This window comes from Capsella rubella, unplaced genomic scaffold, assembly GCF_000375325.1.
Source record: "Capsella rubella cultivar Monte Gargano unplaced genomic scaffold, Caprub1_0 scaffold_13, whole genome shotgun sequence".
In the NCBI taxonomy this organism is placed as follows: domain Eukaryota; kingdom Viridiplantae; phylum Streptophyta; class Magnoliopsida; order Brassicales; family Brassicaceae; genus Capsella; species Capsella rubella.
In genome coordinates, this window is record NW_006238911.1 from 190260 (window position 1) to 213204 (window position 22945).

Consider the following 22945-nt stretch of genomic DNA (forward strand, 5'->3'; position numbering starts at 1 on the left):
GCTGGTCAAATAGTCATAAACTCCTGCAAATGTACCTAATTTTAATTGCTAAACTTGTTGTTCAAAACACTTAATAACGTTTGAAACCGCAACCTCCAACTTCAGAAAATGCAACATTTACACTAGTAAAGCCTTATGTAACTAATTAAATACTAAATATAATTACATATCATATGAAATGTAAAACAATTTCTAGTACTACAATTACCATTACAAAATTTGCAATTTATTGAAGAAACAAACATATCATACAAAATTTATAATCATACTACCATTAAAAATATACAAAAAAAGAAAAAACGATGTACAAAACATTACCCCGCAGTGTAATTTAGAGCTTTTAGATCAATATATTGAACGTTAAATTAAACGAAACAGATATTTATTTGACACTTTGAAATGTGTAACTGTAACACTTAATTACTAAATTACATATGTACTACATGTTAAATCCAAAAATATAGAATTTAAATATTAGACTTGAAATAATGTAAAAGTTTAACATTGTTGTATTTATAGATAAATATTACATCGCTGTATACTATGAGTTAAAACCAATGTTCAGACCTTCCAAAAAAATTATGTAAAGCACAATAAAAAAATTACATCATTAAATTCTATATATACTCACATTAATTCTCAATCTCTAAATTTTTTTCGACCTCTAAATTAATTATTCAAAACATTTGATAACGTTAGGAACCAAAACTTATGCAGGCGTAAGTTTATGCATGTGTACCACAATTACTCCGTTTAAATCAACAAATTCTATATTAGTACGGTAAAAAAAATTATAACAAAATAGCAAAACCATCGTAACGTAAACACTATTGATATGAAACTTTTAAAATACAAATATTGTCCCGCGGGTTAAATCCTAGTCTTCTTTTATAACACCAGTAACATGATCTTTGACTGCTTAGTATATACTATGGATTTTTGACTGCTCGTATAGCTACACGATAAAAAAAGAAACATTCAAAACAGTTAAAAAACTATTATTATTTGTCACAATAATCGATCAAGAATCAATCACGAAAAGCAAAAGAAATAAGAGTATTGTTAACCAAAATTACATCTTTGATTGACTTACATTTTTAAAATCTTATTTTCTCTTTAATAAAATTAATATTTCTCATTAAGTTGTTATATGAATGCATTTCTAACATAATTTATATTTACTATTAATATATAATAAGAAAAGTAAAATAATAGCTACAACTTTAAAAGTTATTTGTTACTAATTAGGTTTTAATAGTTGAAGTTTCTACAGCCAAAACATCAACTACTAAATTATTTGCAGCTAGAATTTTAAAGTTAAAGTCTCTACAGTCAATAATAACGGTGGTTACCGATCGGTCCTGAATCTTAATTATTTGAACAAAAACAGAACCATACATAAACTTAACCCAAACTTATTTTGGCCAGAGCTCTAAAACCAAATACGTCAAACCGAAATAGAAATCAGAATTTTAAAAAGTGTTCATTCATATCAAGTAGCATCTTTCCTTCTTTTTTTTTGACGATGAAGTAGCAACTTTCTTATACAAGTAATAATGGGTAGATAACTTGTGTGGAAACTGAATAGTTTATTTATAGATAAAGACATAGTTTTGAGTGTGACGTCCATGAAAATGATGATAATTAACAAAAACAAATTGAAAACATTACCATAGTAAGCAATATGATTTGAACTACGTTTTGAACATGAATTACAAATTACGGGACGTATGATTTTTTTTTTTCGTATATTTTAATCTTGAATGAGAGAAAACTTCAAAGACATAACAACGTTTTCATGAATGGCGTCTTCTCAACGCTATGAAATTATACATAAGTTGGATGGTGTTCTTCCAAAAGTAATTTCAAAACTTGCAATCACTATATATGGAATTTAGATGAAAACTAAATAATTCTTTGGTCTTAAAACCATCTTTTTATTTGTTTCCAATCTTATAGTTCAAAAAAAATTATACTTTTGTAAATCTCATATTTTCTTTGTTGATTAATATATTTTAAAATTTCACATAAACAAAATCTTCATAATGACATGAGTTTAGCCTTTTCATATGCTAAATTCTTTGGTTTATTTATTACCTTACGTTTTGTATTTTATGAATTCAGTGATGTATGTTTTGACTTTGTTCCTTGGCGTTTTATAGTGTCTTATTTCTCTCTCTTTTTTTTTTTTTTTTTTTGCCTTGATGTAGCATTGACTTTAAGATAAGAACGATTGAGTTTGATGGCAAACGTATCAAGCTTCAGGTTTGGGACACAGCTGGTCAAGAACGGTTTCAGACTATCACCACTGGTGAGTTTCATCTGTTCATCAGTACATAGAACATTAACCATCCCAGTATCAAATGAAGGAGATGAACACCTAACAAAACGTTGAATAGCCTCTTACAGGTGCTATTATCTTCTTGTAAAGGGAACGTATTTGTGTAATGCTACTTGAATTTATTTATGAAGAAGGAGAAAGACGAAGCAGCGACGGAAGGGACGGATTGAGGCTTGTCGGAGATGTGAGAGAAGAAGCTTGCTCTATTTTGTTCTTCATCTCTTTCCCTTTTTCTCGAGTGAAGAAGAAGATATTGGATCAGATCATTTACAGGCCAGGTCGGGTTTAAATATTGCTTTTATTACTTTATATCATGTTTACATTGGTTTTTATTGGGTTTGGTTTGTATACCGTTCAAACTAAAAAAATTGGAAAAGTAGATGTGAACTATCGATTTGGGGAGAAATAAGAATATAATTATCGATTCGGGTAGAAAATTGGAAAACTTATTCCATGATATACTACGACTTAAATCCTAGTTACCTTAACAAAAACCGAACCGTAAGTAAACTAAAACAAACTTATTTTGGTCAGAACTCTAAAACCAAATAACTAAGTCAAACCGAAAACAGAAATCAGAGTTAAAAATGTTTATTCCTAGCAAGTAGCAACTTTCCTATAAAAGTGATAATGGGTATTGGGTAGACGACACTTGTGTCGAAGCTGAATAGATGAGTGGCATCGTTTAAAAGTATTCCATCCCATCCCACGCATGTAAAACTCATAAACAGCTAAAGTGATTATTTTAACATTTGGACCATTCCCCAACTTAGCTTTTAACCTTTTATGGTCACTACTCACTAATGATGGCAGCTTTATGTCACACTTAATAAAAAGATACAATACAATACAATTATACATCGAAATAGTTAACCAAAATTTATAGGGACCCTATAGAGAATCCATTTTATAAGACAAAAAAAAAACAAAGAATTTGTTCAGATTCCTCAGAAGGTTTTGGGACCCTAGAGAGAATCCATGGCTATTACTCTGACCAATTCCACTGTAAGTAGAGCTTTTTGTTTACTACTATTTGCTTCACTTGTTGGTGTGTTTAGATGATGAGATGAGAAATCTATCAATCTTGGTCTCAGCTGCACTTTATGGACGCAAACATGGAACGTTTAGGCGACATATATCCTTCCTTCATCTTGTTGGGTTTATAGGAATTTGTTTAGACATGAGAGGTCAAGAGTTTAAATCAAATGTCTTAATTTTTTTATTGTGTTTCCTTAAAGCTATGTTTACAGTTTTAGGGTTGGGAGCAAATGTTGTTACTCTTCTTCTGATTCTCATACTCACAACAATGAAAAGGAATGATATGTGTAACAGAAGGGTAAGTAAGTAAGTAAGTCTAATTTCTGGTCTTGTTTTTGCAATTAAACAGATGATTCCATTTTCTGTTCTGTTCTTTTTTATTAGAAAAGCTACATTGAGAAGTGTGTGTTGTATGTAATACCTGCACTTGGAGCATGTTTGTCATGTGTGGACTTGGTTGTGCTTGTGAGAACAAACCGTAGGAGAGAAGTCATTCTTTGTTTTCTCTCTTTGTCTCGTTTCACAATGTGGGTAAGGTTCAAACAAGAATCTTCTTTCTTTGTCTTTCTCTTATGTTTCTGTCCTGAAGGTTGTTTCTACTCTGCAGATTTTTGTCATGGTCTCATCAAAGTTTGCTTGTGCTTGCTGCGTTTTCACTAGCCGGTTTCTATGTTTCTGGTGGATCTTTAGATTCATAACCGAAGCTCTTCATCTTAACATGGTTTTCACTTTACAGGTACTTCATTTGTCTTTATAAATCTGTCACAACCATTTCGAGCCATATAAGTAGTTCCTTAACATAATTTGGAGTCTGCACAGGAGATTTGTCTGGTCATGTTGGACATTGGTTTTGGTTTCTCTATTAATGTTCTTAGGATCAAGAAAACACCTGTTAAGATCAGGTATATGCTTTTATATGAATCTCTTTTGTAGTTTCTTTCTCTTTTTCTTCACTTAATATCTTATTCTCCTTGTAGTTCTTTGGAAGATCCACTTATTGAGGAATGCGATGATCAAAGGCGAACTGTATGCCAACTTTTCTCTTCCTTTTGATGAACTAGTACTTGTATGCAGAGTCTCTAAAACCAACAGAATTATTCATTTTGAAGGAGGAAACTAAAAGCTGGTGGGATTTGTTCACTTTTGGATACATCGGTTCAATAATGAAACATGGCTCGATGAAGCAGCTAGAATTTGAAAATCTACTTCCACTTCCACCTGATATGGATCCTTTTACATGTTGTGAGAATTTATTGAGATGCTGGCAACTTCAAGAGTGCAGTAACTCCTCAAATCCATCGCTAATATGGTCAATTTCTAGTGTATATGGATGGCCTTATCTTCGCCTTGGACTGTTGAAGGTACATTTGCTTATTCGAGCTTCTTGGAATCTTTGTTACTATTGCTACTTAATAACATCTAAGTTTTGCAGGGGTTCAATGATTGCATTGGCTTTGCAGGCCCCTTATTTCTCAACAGACTTATCAAGTATCTAGAAAAAGGTCTTGATTGTTTTTTAAAGATTTGGTAAGTATGCTTATGAATGGAATCATTAACAGTGTTTTCTAACTTAACAGGTTCAGGAAGTTCTGTTGGCTATACCCTCGCTATCTCCTTGGGCCTTACATCTATCTTTAAGTAAGTATAGTTCCGAGTCATAACTTTTATCTAACCCAAATGTGTAGCAATAGTTATAGGCTCTTCTGATACATGCTTTTGTCTTGTAGGTCCTTTCTTGATACACAATACACGTTTCGTCTTTCAAAGCTGAAACTGAAGTTACGATCTAGTATAATGAGTGTCATCTATAAGAAGGTAAAGAATGTGAAAAATTGAAAACTTGTACTGTGATTGGTACTTGGTTCCTTAAATTTCATGAAAGTGAACTGTCTGCAGTGAACTACTATCAAACCAGAAGTTTGTATATAAACAGTAGATGTTGGAACATTTCGCTTTGCTTTCGTGAGTATTCGATCAAGGATATCTAAACATCCAAGCCATGACTCCAGACTGATGCTTCTTTTGATCGTTCTTTGGTCAAGGATGTTTTGATTGAGAGATTATATTGTATGCAGTGTTTATTGGTGAATACAGCAAACCGGTCAGGATTTTCTGAGGGCGAGATTCAAACATTTATGTCGGTAGATGCTGACCGCATTGTTAACTTGTGCAACAGTTTGCATGACATGTGGAGGTAACAACATGTGCCTATGTATCATGAAATGTGTTTCTAATATTGTGTACTCTTTCAATCTCATTTGATATATTTGTTTCAGCCTGCCTTTGCAAATTGGGGTAGCTTTGTATTTTTTGTATACTCAAGTCAAGTTTGCTTTTCTTTCTGGACTTGCAATCACAATCTTGTTGATACCAGGTATGAGCTTAACACCACAATTCCTAAAACATAAAGTTACCACTTTTCTCATATACTCTTTTTGTTTCCAGTCAATAAATGGATATCTGTTCTAATTGCATCTGCAACTGAGAAAATGATGAAGCTTAAAGATGAGAGGTATGACAAATTTTTACTTGAGTAGTGTTTTTTCAAATTGTAAAAGGTTTTGTTATCTATCAGGATTAGAAAAACAGGAGAGCTTCTAACAAACATACGCACACTAAAAATGTATGGGTGGGATAACTGGTTTGCTACATGGTTGAAGGAGACAAGAGCCAACGAAGTGACTCACTTAGCGGTTGTGTTTTCGTATCCCTCCTTAAACTGTCTTATTAGTAATTTTTTCTCTATAACCAAGTGCTTTATATTAACATGTTACTTCTTCGTTTGTCTTTCCTAGACTCGGAAGTATTTGGATGCTTGGTGTGTTTTCTTTTGGGCAACAACACCAACTCTTTTCTCTCTTTGCACTTTTGGTCTCTATGCTCTTATGGGTCATCAACTTGATGCAGCAACGGTTCTTTTTTGAATCTTTTTCTATAATATCTTTTGATTCAAATTTGTATAAACACTTCTTGACATTCTTGATACTTTTCTTTTTCTTTCTCCAGGTTTTTACTTGTCTTGCTCTGTTTAATAGCTTAATCTCTCCATTAAACTCATTTCCATGGGTCATTAATGGCCTCATTGATGTAAGCTTGTCTTTAAATCATGTTTATTAGCATTTTAGCAACCATATATATATATTAATTTGTTCCCCTTGTTACAGGCATTTATATCCACCAGGCGTGTGAGCAAGTTCTTGTGTTGTTTGGAGCATAAAAAAGATTCTTCAATAGATTCTGGTTTGGCCTCTGAAGACTTAGCTGTGTTTGTGGAAGATGCATCTTGTACTTGGTCAAGTAACATAGAAGAGGATTATAACTTGACAATAAAAAATGTAAGCCTAAGAGTGCCAAAGGGATCCTTCGTTGCAGTTATCGGTGAGGTATATAAATCATCTCCACCTTTGTTAATCTAATAAACTCTTTCTTGATTTGTAGTATCATTCTTTAAATATCTTTTGGTTCCTATTCTTTTTTTAGGTTGGTTCAGGTAAAACCTCTTTGTTGAATTCACTACTAGGCGAAATGCGGTGTGTTCGTGGATCAATTCTATTAAATGGGTCTGTAGCATATGTACCACAGGTTTGTAAACTAGTACAAAAACGTTCTATGTTTCTTTTTCTTGTTGGTTTCAATTATGAGAAGTCTTACATTTACCTCACCTCTCTGCAAGGTCCCATGGATTTTATCTGGAACACTACGCGAAAATATTTTATTTGGGAAGCTTTTTGACTCCAAAAGGTTTATTAAATTTGCTTCATCCACACATTTATGCACTTCTATTCAAAAATTTATGTTTTACACAAACTTAGTTGTTATATATTGTTTATCTAAGAAAAGGCATAGTTTAATCTTTGTGTAACCTTTTTAAACTAGGTATTTTGACACATTGAGTGCTTGTGCACTAGATGTGGATATTTCACATATGGTCGGAGGTGACATGGCATGTATAGGAGATAAAGGAGTAAACTTATCTGGAGGGCAGAGAGCTCGGCTTGCTTTGGCCAGGTTTGATTTGTGTCTTATGCTCTTTCACCATCCATAGATTGAGTTTTGTGTTTCTGATGATTTTGTGTGTGTGTATAACCAACAGGGCTGTTTATCATAGTTCAGACATGTATCTTCTTGATGATGTATTGAGTGCAGTGGATTCACAAGTAGGCTGTTGGATATTGCAAAGAGCACTTCTTGGTCCTCTGTTGAACAAAAAGACTCGCGTTATGTGCACTCACAACTCTCAGGTTTCAAACTCTCTTTACAATGAAAATATATCAAGATCCAATGTATTTGTTTGAGGACCCTCATGGAGATGTACTTATTTTGTTGACACCTAATCCAATTTGTTTTCTCATACCGTCGAGTTCTTCTTACTATGACAGGCGATATCTTGTGCAGATATTGTTGTTGTGATGGACAAAGGCAAAGTGAAATGGTCAGGACCTGTTATCAATATTCCTAAATCCATATATCCGACGGTTTCTTTAACCAATGACTTTGATATGTCATCACCAAATCACTTTACAAAACGAAAAGAACCTCTTTCTACCAAGAAAGAAGATGTTGATGAAATTAGTGAAGCTGCAGATATTATCAAATTAGAAGAAAGAAAAGAAGGCCGAGTTGAAGTAATGGTTTATCGGTAAACAAAAATTTGCTTAACCATGTTGTTTATTTCTTGATTATGTATAAGCAAGTTATTGACTTAACTGTTTTTGCAGGAACTATGCTGTGTTTTCTGGTTGGTTTATTACAATTGTAATACTGGTCTCAGCGGTTTTGATGCAAGCTTCTCGTAACGGGAATGATTTGTGGTTATCATATTGGGTTGACAAGACAGGAAGAGGAGTATCACATTACTCAACCTCGTTTTATTTGGTAATAAACTCTTTATAATATTCATGAATCTATCTTCTATGTTATTGAGTTTAATCACTACTAATCATGCAGATGGTTCTTTGTATCTTTTGCATTATCAACTCTATACTAACCTTGGTGAGAGCATTCTCGTTTGCATTTGGAGGATTAAAAGCAGCAGCGCGTGTTCATAATGCATTAATCAGTAACCTTATAAATGCACCTATACAGTTCTTTGATCAGACACCAAGTGGAAGAATACTTAACAGGTTAGAGAGACAAGATAAGAAAACATTTTGGTTCATGTGTATTATTCTTCATTTTAACCTTAGTTTTTGGGTTCCTTTGGTTTAGGTTTTCCTCTGATCTATATACAATCGATGACTCTCTTCCGTTTATTCTCAACATTCTTCTAGCAAACTTTGTTGGCTTGTTGGGGATTATTGTAGTATTGTCTTATGTTCAGGTTCTTCCCTAAACTCTTCTCTCTTGTTCTTAAGTATTAATATTCTGATTTGTTGGAAAGAAGTTACATCAATGTATGATATGTATATACAGGTTCTGTTCCTGCTTCTGCTTCTACCATTTTGGTATATATACAGCAAGCTTCAGGTACGTTTGATTTTCTTGTAATGAAGAAAGAGGAGCTGAAAGATTTTTACTAACTTAGAATTGTTTCAGTTCTTCTACAGGTCAACATCAAGGGAACTACGAAGGTTGGACAGTGTTTCACGATCACCAATCTACGCGTCTTTCACTGAGACACTTGATGGATCATCAACTATCAGGGCTTTTAAGTCTGAGGTAGTTTATTTTTTTGATAAACCAAGTCTGAGGTAGTTTAGGTTCTGCTTCAAAAGAAAAATGTTCCTATGATTTGAATGAGTGTCAAGTTTTGCTTCTCTGTTTTAATGTAGTTTGATTATGCATGACAGGACCATTTCGTCGCTAGATTTATCGAGCACTTGACGGTATACCAGCGGACTTCTTACTCAGAGATAATTGCAAGCTTGTGGCTCTCTTTGCGTCTTCAGGTACACTAATACATCTTTCCTTATGTTGTGTATCTTTACGTTGGAGTTTAAGACCATTTTCAGTTATGTTAGTTTCATGTGTTCTGCAATAATGAGTATGCAATCTCTACAAGGCGCTGATTAGTTGAGTAAACTGGTGCAGTTGTTAGGAGCAATGATTGTTTTCTTTGTCGCCGTAATGGCTGTTATCGGCTCCCGGGGAAACTTTCCAATCAGTTTTGGTACACCTGGATTGGTAAGAAGCTGAAGTTTTCATAAATTTATATGAAAACTGAAAGCATAAAATGTATAATTTGAACCACAGGTGGGATTAGCGCTGTCATATGCAGCTCCACTGGTTTCTCTCTTAGGAAGTTTCTTAACAAGTTTTACTGAAACAGAAAAGGAAATGGTTTCTATTGAAAGAGTTCTCCAGGTAAAATGAATCTTTTTTATTTATTAACTTTCATATGTTAGTGTTACTAATACATGTTACTGATACATGAACCATGGTCTCCTTTGTGAATAGTACATGGACGTGCCTCAAGAAGAAGTCTCCGGTCGCCAATCTCTCAGCGGTAAGTGGCCGGTTCAAGGAGTGGTTGAGTTTCACAATGTGACAATGAGATACATCCCAACTCTGCCTCCAGCACTCAATAATATCTCTTTTATAGTCCAAGGAGGAATGCAGGTACATGTGTATGGCCAAGAAATCTATAAACAGACTTGAGTTTTTTTTTGTCTCATGAAGTTTTATTTTTGTTGATCAGGTTGGTGTAATTGGAAGAACTGGAGCTGGAAAATCGTCGATTTTGAACGCCCTTTTCCGGCTTACTCCAGTTTGTAATGGAGAGATAATGGTGGATGGAATTAACATTAACCATCTTCCGGTTAGAGAGCTTCGTTCTCGCCTAGCTGTTGTACCTCAAAGTCCTTTTCTGTTTCAAGGATCACTGAGGTAAGAACATTACTCATTTGCATTAAATAATCAAGATCTTGCTTGCAGTTTTCAATGATAAAAGTTGTGGTTCTCATAGGAATAACCTTGATCCTCTTGGATCCAATGAGGATTGGAGAATCTGGGAGATCCTAGAGAAGTGTAAAGTCAAGGCAGAGGTAGAAAAAGCAGGAGGGCTAGACTCAAATCTAAAGGAATCTGGATGTTCCTTTTCTGTTGGGCAGAGACAGCTTCTATGCCTTGCCCGTGCTTTACTCAAGTCATCAAAGATCTTATGCCTTGATGAATGCACTGCTAATGTTGATGTTCACACAGCTTCCTTACTGCAAAGCACAATATCGAGCGAATGCAAAGGCGTAACTGTCATTACCATTGCACATCGCATTTCAACGGTTCGTGATTTGGATAGCATACTTGTTCTTGATCGCGGAATCCTGGTTGAACAAGGAAAACCGAAACATCTGTTGCAAGATGATTCCTCAGCTTTCTCAAGCTTTGTTAGAGCTTCAAAGTGATATGTTGTTAGAATTTGTTACTTCTTATATTTGCTATGTATGTGTTCACGATTTGATGATCCAACAACTATAGTCGTTTAAAAGAAAATTTAACAAAACTAGTTTTAGCTTTAGTAGCTTTAGAAGCCTTGTTTAAGTGTCATTTGGTGTATTGAACTGCATATTTTAAGGAGATTTTAAAGTACTCTTAAAATTCCCTGTTATTCAATTGGTCATTTTAAAAACTCTTATGAAATCCTATGTTATTGAATCTGAAATTTATAGAAATCATTTAAAATCATTCACAATCTCTTGTTATTCAATCAATAATTTATAAATTTCATTTCAAATATACTGTTATTCAAAATATCACAAGTTTTCTTTTAAAAACTACTGAATGTGATTCTAGGAGACTTTTCTGACATTTTTAGTTAAAAGATATGACTGAAAAATCACACCTTTATAGGTGAAACTTTAAAGGATTTTAAAAAGGGGTATGAAACCAATTAAAAAAAACAAATGATCGTAAACCATTTCTCTTCTATATACCTTCTCTCTTTCTCTCTCACTCTCAAATATATTCGTTGCTCTGCCGACTGAATAAATGGCGTCTTCTTCTTCAGCCTCTTCCACCAGAGAAGAACCATGGGTGGAGAAATACAGGCCGAACAAAGTAGTCGATATCGTTGGTAACAAAGACGCCGTCTCCAAACCTCAGATCGCAGCTACGCCGTCTCCAAACCTCTGATCGCAGCTACAAAGTAGTCGATATCGGTGATGATGATGATGCAGCTACTTCATCTTTTGATCCAAACAATATAGCTTTGACTTCTGCTATGATTAGTTTAGTGAGCAGCAACCCAGAGATCAAAGCTGCAGTCATCAACATGTAAAACACTGCGTCCCAGCTTATGGTAGAGATGTAACCAATGAGTATCGCCTTAATCTGTTGTAGAAAAGGTCCTGCTCCTTCGAGGTCTCATTGGATTATCGCCTTAATCTGCTTTGTTGTTTCCTGGTAAGTCTCATCATTTGCTATTTCTTTTTCTTTTTTTTCTGCAGTAAGTTTCCTGCTAACAACTAATGATTTTAAATTACTCTAGGTTCACTTTTGTAATAGCTTTCCTTGTGTTGCTTAATGGAGCTGCACTCAACGATGAACACACCGAGGAATCAGTGGAAGGTAGTATTTACTTATTGCCAAACCGGGTGTTTTCTCCATCGTCACTTATTGTGAATTACGTAATCTTTTGTTTTTTCTTCTTCTTCGTTTCTTTCTTATTTTAGTGGAGCAACTGCAGAATGTTCTTGACAAGCTGAATACAGAAGAAGCATCATCACAAACAGGAAGAGAACCACCTACAAACGTATGTAGTTACTCACACTCATTCAGTATCATTTTGTTTTTCGTCGTACAAACAATTACAGTTGTTCTGTTCACATAGATCAGTTTTTTCTAGCAAACCCAGGAAACGAAACTGAAGCATTGATTATAGTTTAGTAAATCTAATGGTGCACTAATGAGCAACCGAACGAGTTTGGACAATATGATAAGTTCTACAAGTGTCATAATAAAGGTAATGGAAGATTCAAAGCACATTCTTTCCACTTTCCTCATGGGATTGTTTCTTAGAACTAAGAAATTATGTGATGATGTTTGTTTGCCACTAGCTTCTGACGAAGGTAATCAGAGAATTTGAGAAAGAGAAAAAGGAGATGGAGGACATTTTGCAAGACAAAGTACATTTTGCAAGAAAAAAAATGAAAAAGGATATACAGACAAAATGAGGGTTCTACATGAAAAATGTAAATGCATAGGTGAGAAACATGATGCAGAGAATAATACTTGATTGTTTTGAAGGAATGTTTCAGGTCGAGCCACAAAACTGCTTCACAAAGAAAAGGCTGCAGAAAAGGGTAACTTCAGAGAGCTTCTGAAACAAATCTTTATCATGTTGTAAAATCACGTTGATGATTCCTTCTATGATACACCATCTGAAATTTGTTCTGTGCACCATCCTCTCAGCCGAAAGTGTAACTTTGTTCTGTTGTTCAATCTTCCTTCGTTGTTGGTTTTAATGTGTTCTGTTATTGTTTTTGTAGGGGTATTGATGTTGCACATCTAGCATTGCATTTGCTGTACATTTGAACATAAAAAGAAACTTATGAGAAGCAAAGAAAGCATCGTGTAACTTATATGTGGAACAGAGTTTTTCACTGATTAGAGTTCTATCTCTTTCTTATTTAAAAGTTATCAACGTTAAAAATTATCCATAAGTATCCTAAAGTCACTTAAAATTAATAATCAAATCTCACCAGATCACAACTTATTTTCTTTTTAATTCTCTAACAAATAACCCAAAATTCTACAATCTACACTCAAATCTCTCAAAATTCTAAAATATTAAAATCTCACCAAATCTCCTAAAATATGCAGTTCAATACACCCCCCAGTTTTTCATCTTAAATGACTCTTCTTGGACTTCTCAAATCGAAACATCAATATGTAGTTATGTACATTTTGGAAGTACAATTGGGTTAAAAAAACCTTGGAGTGTTGACTTAATTACGTGGCGATGCCATTGACATTGACATTTTATATCTAGTTTAGAAATTAAATCTTTTCATATTAGAAACTTTAAATCCTTTAATATTAGTTACAATAATTTCATAATCAATTATAGGTAAGATTTAAAACGATAATAAAATCTTTCTACCTAATATAAACATAAATATCCTTACACTTTTTAATTGATTTTATATTTTATTAAATTGAATTATTATTTAATACATTTAGTATATAAACTTTGATTTATTATAAAAAAAATACTTGGGTTCACCCTTAGAGGTGAATCACTCTTGTTCACCCCTTCTTAGTTAACCAATCAAAATACAACAATATGACACGTCATTTTTTATTAAAAAAGTAAATCAAAATCTATACTATTAATTGGGAAGGACAACTTGAAGCCAAACACCCCCCAATTTTTTATAAAAAATTCATGAAATATATTCCAGTTGCCAAACATAATTAATGACAGCAAAAAAAAACAAAAAAAAAACAAAAACTATCTATATTTATGGAAATCATAATAATATTTTACCATAAAAAGTGGACAGTTAAATTCCAAATTAAATATATGTAAACATATCTATTTTGAATATAAATAAACATATTTAATATTAATTTAATATTTTAATATACTTTCGAAATTAATAATTTATATAGAATGAAATCTAATAAAACATGGGAATTTTGTTTAGAATGCCAGTTTGGAAACTTATTTCTGAAACTGCCATTAACAAAAGCTTCTTTCAAATCATGCCACAAAGAGAGTTACAATGACGATTTTGCCCTTGGCATTGGAGAGTGAAATTTTGCTTTTTCTGTTGGCAGCAATAGCCATTAAATGCTGGGTTGTAGCCTAATATCCTGTGGGTAATGGACCATGTCAAAAATAACGTACGATTAAGTAATATATGATGGACAAAATATATAAAGTAGATGTGGTCCATCGAAAACTCACTTTGACAGAATTCAAGAGACAACTCTGATGCATGTCCACCGCGGACGCTCTATAGAATGACACAAATAAAGTTTTGATTTATTTAGGGGCACAATGTAAACCAGATCTGTACAAATTGGTAGGTGCTAATGGAGGACAAGTAGAGAGATTTTGTGGAAGTTGTTGGTAGTGAAGGACAGGGCCGGTCCTAGACTTTTTGTGGCCTAAAGCATTTTTATAAATAGCCTTAATATTTATTATACGAAAAATAATTAGTTACATTGAAATTTTCGGGAAAAAAATATGTTTCAAATTTATTTTTCAAAAAAAAATATGTCCAACCTATATATTGACACATGATAAAATTTATTCTATAGATTATATATATATGTATCTAATTATCTTAATTATATTTTGTAAATAATTAGGTAGTATAATTACAAAAGTTGGTTAGATATTTTAACATTTTCTAATTTTTCCTATCAAATTCATTAGATACTAAATAGTCGAAAATTCCTCTCATTTTTTATAATATTAAAGGCTTTTTAGAAAATAATTTAAAGTGTAAAGTAAACATTTAGGATGATAGATTTAGAAATTTTAGAAAAATGAAAGTCAAAATAGAAGAAAAATAAAGAACAACAAAATAATAGTAATATGATAAGGGACCAAGAGTATAAGAAAGAAACAGTACTTTTAAAATAGGGAATTTTATTGGATATGCCATTTTGGAAACTCAATTTTGTGAAACTGCCATTATTGAAAATGTCTTTCAAATCATGCCACAAAGCATGAAATTTTGACGATTTTGCCCTGGACATTGGAGAGAGAAACTTTGATTTTTCTGTTAACAGCAGTAGCCATTAATTGCTGGGATGTAACCTAATATCTTGTGGGTAATGGACCATACATGTCAAAAATAGCGGACGAGTAAGTAATATATGATGGACAAAATATATAAAGTAGATGTGGTCCATCGAAAACTCACTTTGACGGATTTCAAGAGACAACTCTGATGTGTGTCCTCTGACATGTCGTTAGTAAGATTTGTAGTCCAACAAGGTTTGTCTATGTTTTCTTAAACCGGTGAAAGACAAACACAAAAAGATGAGTTAGAAGAAAATATGGACAACTGTGTTGATGGACATATTGGGTGCAGTAGATCTGGTCTATCAAAACTTACTTTAAGAAATTTTGAGAGACAACTCTTGTTTGGGTACCAAGACCAGGAGTTTGGTCCTCCACCACAGACGTTCTATAGAAGGACACAAATAAAGTTTTGATTTATTTAGGGGCACAATGTAAACCAGATCTGTACAAATTGGTGGGTGATAATGGAGGACAAGTAGAGAGATTTTGTGGAAGTTGTGGGTGGTGAAAGAGCAGAAACAAAAAAACGATAGACAAAAAAAAAAGAGATCTCGTCCACAAGATCTGGTCCACTACATCTGGTCCGTCGAATCTGGTCTGTCGGATCTGGACCGTCGGAGTTCGTCCGCAGGATTTGGTCCGCCGGAGTTCGTCCGTCGGATCTGGTCCGCTGAAACTGTTTGTTGTTGGAAGAAGATGAAGAAGAGAAAGAGATAATGAAAAAAAACTGGTTATAGTTCACCAGACTTGGCTATGGTCCGCCGGATTTGGTCCGCCGGAGTTCGTCCGTCGGATCTGGTCTACTGAAATTTTTGTTGTTAGAAGAAGAAAAAAAAGATGAAGAAGAGAGATAATGAAAGAAAAGAAAAAATTGTATTTTGAAGATTTCATTGATGATAAGGGTAACATGGTCTTTTTGTATTGATTATGTGGCATGTTTTGAAAGGAGTTATGGAAAATGGCATTTCAAAAAAGATTTGGTACTGTACATGGCATTCCCCACAATTTTCTCTTTAAAATATAATGTTGGATGAAGCATTAAAAAGGTAAATAACACTATTTTGAACCATCAAAACAAGGGTATCTATAAGCCATGTACTAGGTTGACCATTTATTCGGATTGACTCATCTCATATTTCCAAAATTAGCTCAATAAATCTGTTCCGATACTAACCCTATTTACCTCTTACTTTAGTAGTCTGTATGCTATCATTTGCTCAGAGAAACTGCAAACAAATCTTTACGATGGATTTCGTCCAGCCTAGGGTAGATAAAAAGAAGATAGGGTGTGTTAATTCCGAATCGTCGCATTTGTTTGATTTTATATCAGCGGCGGTTGTGTCGTTTTGGAAACATAAAAGGTTTACCAAGCCTCTTCATCTCTACAGATTGCTACTATTTTCTACGGTTTTAGTGTTTCTTCCGTTCCGACCATTGTCAATCGACCCTTCGATTCAAAATCGATCCTTTGATTTTCTGATACATGAACGGTGAGTTTTTTAGACCTTTTTCGATTTGGCCTTTCCTTGCGTGCTTTTGTTTGATTATTGTGACATAGTCTAAATTGACTTTTGCAGATGACGGATCTTGAACTACCAAATTGGATTATTGCCTTTGGGGAAGAGGCGCTTGGCGAAAGAGTTAATGTTTATCACAAAATGAAAACCCTGTCGTTGATCTTCGACGCAATGGATGATGAGGAGAGAGATTGGCTCAGATCTACCTCATTTGGGAATCTCTTAGATTTCCCCAACAAACCCGCCTGGTCGGCATCGTTTGGGCTTTTCCTTCTATCGAGGCAGCTTGAAGTTGCTAAGCCTCATGAAATCTGGGTTGTCTTTGCCGGTACCCCGATTCGATTCTCTCTCCGAGAGTTTAAGATTGTGACAGGACTAAATTGTGGGAGGTTTCCAAACATGCAAAAGAGAAAAAGAAAGGGGACGGCTGGGAAAAAAATTCCTTACTACAGTACTCTATTTGGTCTAGAGGAAGACGTTACTGTTGACCGGGTCATATCCATGCTTAAAAAGAGGCATGTCACCGACAAGAAAATTCGGAAAAGGTTTGCTTGCCTGGCCATAGTAGATGGATTTTTGGTGCCCACTTCTCATTACCCCAAAGTTGTCAAAGAACACGCGGAGATGTGTGAGGATCTTCAGTTCTTTGTCGGATACCCTTGGGGGCGTTTATCATTTGAGATGATGATGAAGTCTATCAAAGACCGGGATGTTGTGCAATTAGGTACGATGTGTGTAGCTGTCCAGGGCTTATTATACGCATTGCAGCTCGTGATTCTTCAAGCTGCTCCCGCTATTCAAGAGGGGTCTCCGGCGGAGGAACCTAACTGTAGTGATTCAGAGGAAGAACCAGCCGCCGATGTTGGGAACCGAAGCTCGGTAACGTTGAAAATATCAAACGCGAAACGATTGGACGGTAACTGCGAGGTTAACACCTAAACTTATGCTTATCTTTTTAAGACTGATAACCAAATTGTTATCGTGTATTACACTAAGTTAATGTTCTGAAGGTCTGCTTTTACCGAGATATGTATTTAGTAGTTTTATCGAATATTAGATCCAAATTAATTAGCTAAATTGTTATCCGTTTTCTTTTATAGATCTTGGTTGACCCTGTTATTTTCCCGGATCTTGAAATGGATCCTGCTGAGGATTTGACATGGGATGATGAATGTGAAGACGTGGCTGTAGACAATATATTGTCTCTTGTAGAGTCTGGATTCCTTTTCAACAACGACATGTTCACTGGTGGTTGCATACCTTCTCAGCTGGAGTTGGCGCCGAAGAAGCAGAAAAGAGGTGTCCTTGCGAAAATAACCCGATCCCGCAAAGGGCAAAAACCTCCTCTTAACCACGCTTCGAAGCTTAAAGTCCCCACTTCTGCTGCATCTGAGTCTTCACGGTTGACTGGAACATGCAATCTTGCAACTCTGTCTCGTATGTTGGACACTAAATTTGGAACACTGGAGGACCGTATCTTCAAGCGTGTTACGGAGTGGATCACAACCAACGGTCTCGGTGCAAACCACAAAAACCAGGAAGGAAGCGACAGTGAATCTTCAGCAGATGAGAGGACTAATTCTCCTCATCAGACATCACCTGTACGTGGATCTAATCTTCCCAGTATTCCAGAGGACACTGACCAGATGGATGTGGATCATACCCCCACTGACCCCGTCGATACCGCCGTGGCTGATATTCTTTTGCATTACCCACCCAATCTGTCGGAGGTCTCTATTACACCCAGATTATAAGTCCAATTTTGTTTGTCCGTTTGCCATATATAACCTTTACAAACTGGGTGCAGGGTACTGGCGGGGGTGCGGAACAGCTAGAACCTGCTGGGTCTCCCAAGGCAAGTTGTTCTGCTCTATTTCCATCTTCCGCTATTTGATATTGATTATTGTGATTCTACCAGATTAAGTGTGCGTTGTTTGATATATTTTTTATTACCCGATAAAGGTTTATTTATCTTCTGGTTACGGAGTCGCTTTTTGAATTGTTATTTGATATTTGTATATTTTATTTGGAACAGGGGTCTTCCAGTGGATTTGGTGAACTTGGTGGTGACGTCGACCCCCGGGTGGGAATTAACAGTGACACCGTTGATAAGCTCCCCTTGGTTGGTGAGGTTGAGGAAGACAATATATGTCCGGTACATGCTTCAATTCCTTCTATATATATTGCCCAGCTCTTGTTTTGCCCGCCCTAACCACTGCATGCGTTTATTTCCTCCCAGACTGTTGTCGGTTTAGTCTATATACATACTGTTATTTGGTCTGATTATAAATTAGGCGATAACGATACTGTTAGCGTTTTTTATATTTATACGGATCTTTTTGTCTACAATATTATAAATACCTTATATGTAATGTGATCTGCCCGCTGTTACATCCAGCCATTGAGTCCCAATTTGAGGTTTGCTAATGTCATATCTAACCCTTAAAGAACCCAGGTGCGGGCTACTGGAGGGAGTGCAGAACCGTTGGCCGATGCTGGTTCTAACAAGGCAAGTGGTTCTGTGCTATTACCATAATTATTATTTTACATGAATAAGTTGTAAATTATTTGTAACAGAGTTAATTAGTCGGTAAATGTTTATTTCTTTGTCTGGTAAATACTATGTACTGATACAGATTTAATTACCCTGTTATGATATAGACTTAATCACACAGTAATAATATAGTCTTAATTTCCCAGTAATGATATAGATTTAATTACCCTTTGCGGAAGTCCATGTAGGTATGCAAATTATAGTCTAAGGGGGATATATTTAAACTTAACATGTAAGTCTATTATTATTAGATAACATTGTTCAGTTATTCGATGTTTCAGGAATGTGCCGTTGCCAACTCTGGAGAAGTTGCACAGGGGAACATTGGGCCTATCAATGATATTGTTAAGGTTAGTTGAGATAGTTTCACTATTAGCGTAATAATTGTGTGTTTCATACCTTTAACCATGTTATCTATTTGGGGTTTAACTGTTTGAGGCTATTAAGTTTGTTCGCTCAACTAGTTGATAGGAAACTTGGGGTTGGTGTTTAATTTATCTTTCACCCTTTTTGAAGTTTGTTAGTTTTTCCCATTCGGGCCCTATGCATGACGAAGCGGTTGAAATTTTGCCTTATACCGTTGTCGTAAGTTCCAAATTAATTTGTGATATACATTGTAACGACTGTCCTTAAAAGACATACTCTTCCTGAATTAATGCTCTTGTTATGTCCCAGGTTGTGGACCAGGGTGGTGTTGGAATAATTGAAACTCGTAGTTTTGTTCAGGACCCTCTTCCTCTAGGAGAAGTGGTGCCGGTAAGATGTGAACCTAGACCCAGCTTTCTGAATTTACTTTTTTATTTAAACTAAACATCTGTGTTATTCTAAGCAGGAGCTGGATGGCCCTTTTGTGAACACCGACGTTGGCGGTGTTAAAGATCTGGAAAACACCATGGTTAGTCGATAAGTTTAGACATTTTCGGCATGACTATATGGGGCTGAACTGCGTATTTGAATTGTTGACTTGCTTCATTTTTTTTTCCCTGCCCAATTATGGATTATGAATTATAAAAATTCTATTTCTTATTTTTTATCATCTAATGGCTCATTTATTTGGTAATCTTTACTTAGGGATAAGTATTATCTTTTATATGAGATAATTTGCATTTTATCGGATAACAACTAAGGATGGGTCAACATGTGTTCATGTTGGCATGCGGAGGGTTAATTTTCGTCGGTTAAAAAGCCTATATTCGTATACCATAAAACCTTATTAAAATATTAATATGATGCCAGTACATGGGTGCATTTACTTCACCTTGTATCCGTCGAATTGGGTTACAATGTTAGTAACATGATCATGGTTTTTTCGGCATCCTTATTAATGTGATTATCATACGGCACCTATTAAACTTTTGTCACCAAACAGCCAGATACCGAAGCAAAGGATACAGTTCTTCAGGAATCGGTTCAGGTTTGTGTTCCAATTTTCTATACTAAATTAAGCTTGAATTTGTATTACTTTGTGCCCAGTTGTTTCAGTCACTTTTATCGCAGGCGTGTATGACGCCTCCTCACCCAAAAATCATAACGCCGGCGGTGCCAAAGGATAAGAAGGTAACACATAAGTTGCCAGATAACTATGATATTAGTAGATAATTTTGGGGCTAACTATGGGGCTTTTATTGTTTGTTATCCGATTGTATATCATAGCTTGCAGGAGCGATACCGGGTAGACGGAGCAAGAGGATGCGGATGTTCTCGACTAAGTTAGACGGTCGTTTTCAGTATGATAAGAAGACAAAAGTATTGGTTGGCCACCCTTCTCCAGTTGATCAAAATATTGGGATGTCTCCTGAAGAACGGTTCCAAAACTCGATGAAGAAGCTCAAGTCAGCGAGGTATGGAATTTCTTATATTGGTCCTTTCTGGTTGACATTTTTCTGAATTTTTTTGTCTAACCAACTTACTTTGGGGTATAGGACAATTAGTTTATGTGGTGAAGTCTCCCTGTCCAGCAAAGATGTCTTAGATCTAATAGAAAGGAAAAAACATCTTAGTGCGAAGGTAAAGTTTTCCTCCTTCATTGTTAAAGTTACTTATTAAAAATCGCTATGCGTATGTCAGTTGATTCTATTCTATTCAATATAGGTTATGGATTCTCTGATTAGATTTAGTCGCCAGCTTCTGCGGACTGACGACATAGATGGGTAGAAGCTTCGTGTTGACTTGCTTGATTCCAAGTTTGTGTCCTTGTTGTTTCGCCAGTTTACCAAATTTTCCAAGGTTTCGGACCACAAAGATTTCAAATTCCCTAGTGAGCTTGTTGGGCAAATTTTAGGTGTCGGGGAGACTGGTCGTGCTAAGCTATTTATGGAAGCGGATTTTCTATATGTTCCCTTCAATTTCGATAAAAAGCACTGGCTTTCTCTCTGCATTGATCTCCATAACGGGGTTATTGTTGTACTTGATTGCAACACCCAATTGCGGAAGGACCAAGAAATCATATCCGAACTCCAACCCATTGCCTTTATGCTTCCGTATCTTCTCAGCCAGGCAGGAGTGTTTCAACCGCCTAGAGGTCCTTTCGAGATAGCCCGCCCTTCGTGTATACCGCAGGTTCAATCCCCGTTGGATTCTGGTATAATGGCTGTTTTCCTGATTCATGCACACGCCACTAGGGGTCTTGAGGAATGTTCAGAGGTGAATGTCGAGCAGCTGGATTGTGAGATTAAAATATTGGTATCAGCAATCATTCTAGCCGGTGTTCCATAGCCCTTGATGTCCCCTGCTTTGTATTTGACTCTGTTAGCACATCGATTCTGTCGACTCTGTACCTTATCTTGTTGCCTATGACATAAAGTTTGTTGATTTTAATTTTCTTATATGATATGACAACTCGTACTCGTTATTTACCATGGCATAAAATAAATTGATAACTGTTACTAGTTAGATAAATATATATTTAGCTGATAATATGAAGTTTATCCCGCTAATGATTTTTAAACACAAATTGATAACTGTTACTAGTCAGATAAATATATAGTTGGTTGACATATTAGCTGTTGGTAAAATAGTTGTTAACTAATACTATTCAGATAAATGTATAAGTATCCTGATAAGACGAATTTTATCTCGATATATATGTTAACGACTTTAAAAATAATGTAGCGCCTATTATTAATCACTAATTGTCTATGACATAAAATTTGTTGATTTTATTTTTCTTATATGATATGACAACTCCTACTCGTTATTTACCATGGCATAAAATAAATTGATAACCGTTACTAGTCAGATAAATATATAGTTAGCCGATAATATTAATTTTATCCCGCTAATGATTTTAACGTGGTTATAAGATAAATTATCGAGAATTATTAATCACTTTTAAATTGTAATACAAATTAATTGTAAGACTTTAGATTTAGATAATAAAGAGAACTAAAGAATTCGGTTTGGGTTGATAATTTAGTGGTTAGGGTTTAGATTTTTTATTGAAAGTCGATTTTAATATTCGGTTTGGGTTGACAAATAAGTTGTTAGGGTTTATCCGATAAGACGAAGTTTATCCCGATAATTGTGTTAACGAGTTTAAAAATAATGTAGCGCCTATTATTAATCACTTGTTGTCTATGACATAAAATTTGTTGATTTTATTTTTCTTATATGATATGACAACTCCTACTCATTATTTAGCATGGCATAAAATAAACTGATAAGTGTTACTAGTCATATACATATATAGTTAGCCGATAATATGAAGTTTATCCCGCTAATTATTTTAACGTGGTTATAAGATAAATTATCAACTATTATTAATCACTTTTAAATTGTAATACAAAATAATTGTCAGACTT

The 22945-nt window shown here is 34.9% G+C and overlaps 2 protein-coding genes across 6 annotated transcripts; both read left to right on the top strand.

Moving 5' to 3' along the window:
* The first annotated feature begins 2192 nt into the window (after positions 1-2192).
* On the top strand, positions 2193-10927 carry LOC17874530 (ABC transporter C family member 13). Of its 5 annotated transcripts, none has more exons than XM_023778422.1 (35): positions 2193-2311; positions 2400-2619; positions 3400-3476; positions 3590-3677; positions 3764-3910; positions 3987-4115; positions 4199-4281; positions 4357-4405; positions 4489-4740; positions 4812-4881; positions 4957-5017; positions 5107-5194; positions 5455-5573; positions 5656-5753; positions 5825-5891; positions 5955-6072; positions 6175-6291; positions 6386-6466; positions 6544-6762; positions 6860-6961; positions 7053-7120; positions 7256-7387; positions 7473-7620; positions 7759-8018; positions 8098-8254; positions 8327-8502; positions 8588-8699; positions 8792-8845; positions 8915-9037; positions 9169-9267; positions 9410-9502; positions 9572-9682; positions 9776-9937; positions 10017-10204; positions 10284-10927. In XM_023778422.1, the coding sequence occupies exons 3-35, from the start codon at positions 3445-3447 to the stop codon at positions 10717-10719; spliced, it is 4239 nt and encodes a 1412-aa protein (XP_023634190.1). In that variant the 5' UTR covers positions 2193-2311; positions 2400-2619; positions 3400-3444; the 3' UTR covers positions 10720-10927. The 5 variants fall into 5 exon arrangements, 4 of the variants coding, with proteins under 4 accessions (XP_023634190.1, XP_023634193.1, XP_023634188.1 ...); XM_023778425.1 differs by having other exon boundaries at positions 2410-2619; XM_023778420.1 differs by lacking the exons at positions 2193-2311; positions 2400-2619 and adding an exon at positions 3285-3346 and having other exon boundaries at positions 3436-3476.
* A 5724-nt stretch (positions 10928-16651) lies between these two features.
* Positions 16652-21860, top strand: LOC17874539. Its single transcript, XM_023778409.1, has 14 exons — positions 16652-17518; positions 17692-18321; positions 18399-18446; positions 18627-18746; positions 19047-19100; positions 19427-19495; positions 19662-19730; positions 19821-19901; positions 19978-20040; positions 20515-20559; positions 20619-20702; positions 20799-20986; positions 21068-21152; positions 21354-21860. Exons 1-14 carry the CDS (start codon positions 16652-16654, stop codon positions 21858-21860), a joined length of 2910 nt encoding a protein of 969 aa, XP_023634177.1.
* The last annotated feature ends 1085 nt before the right edge of the window (positions 21861-22945 follow it).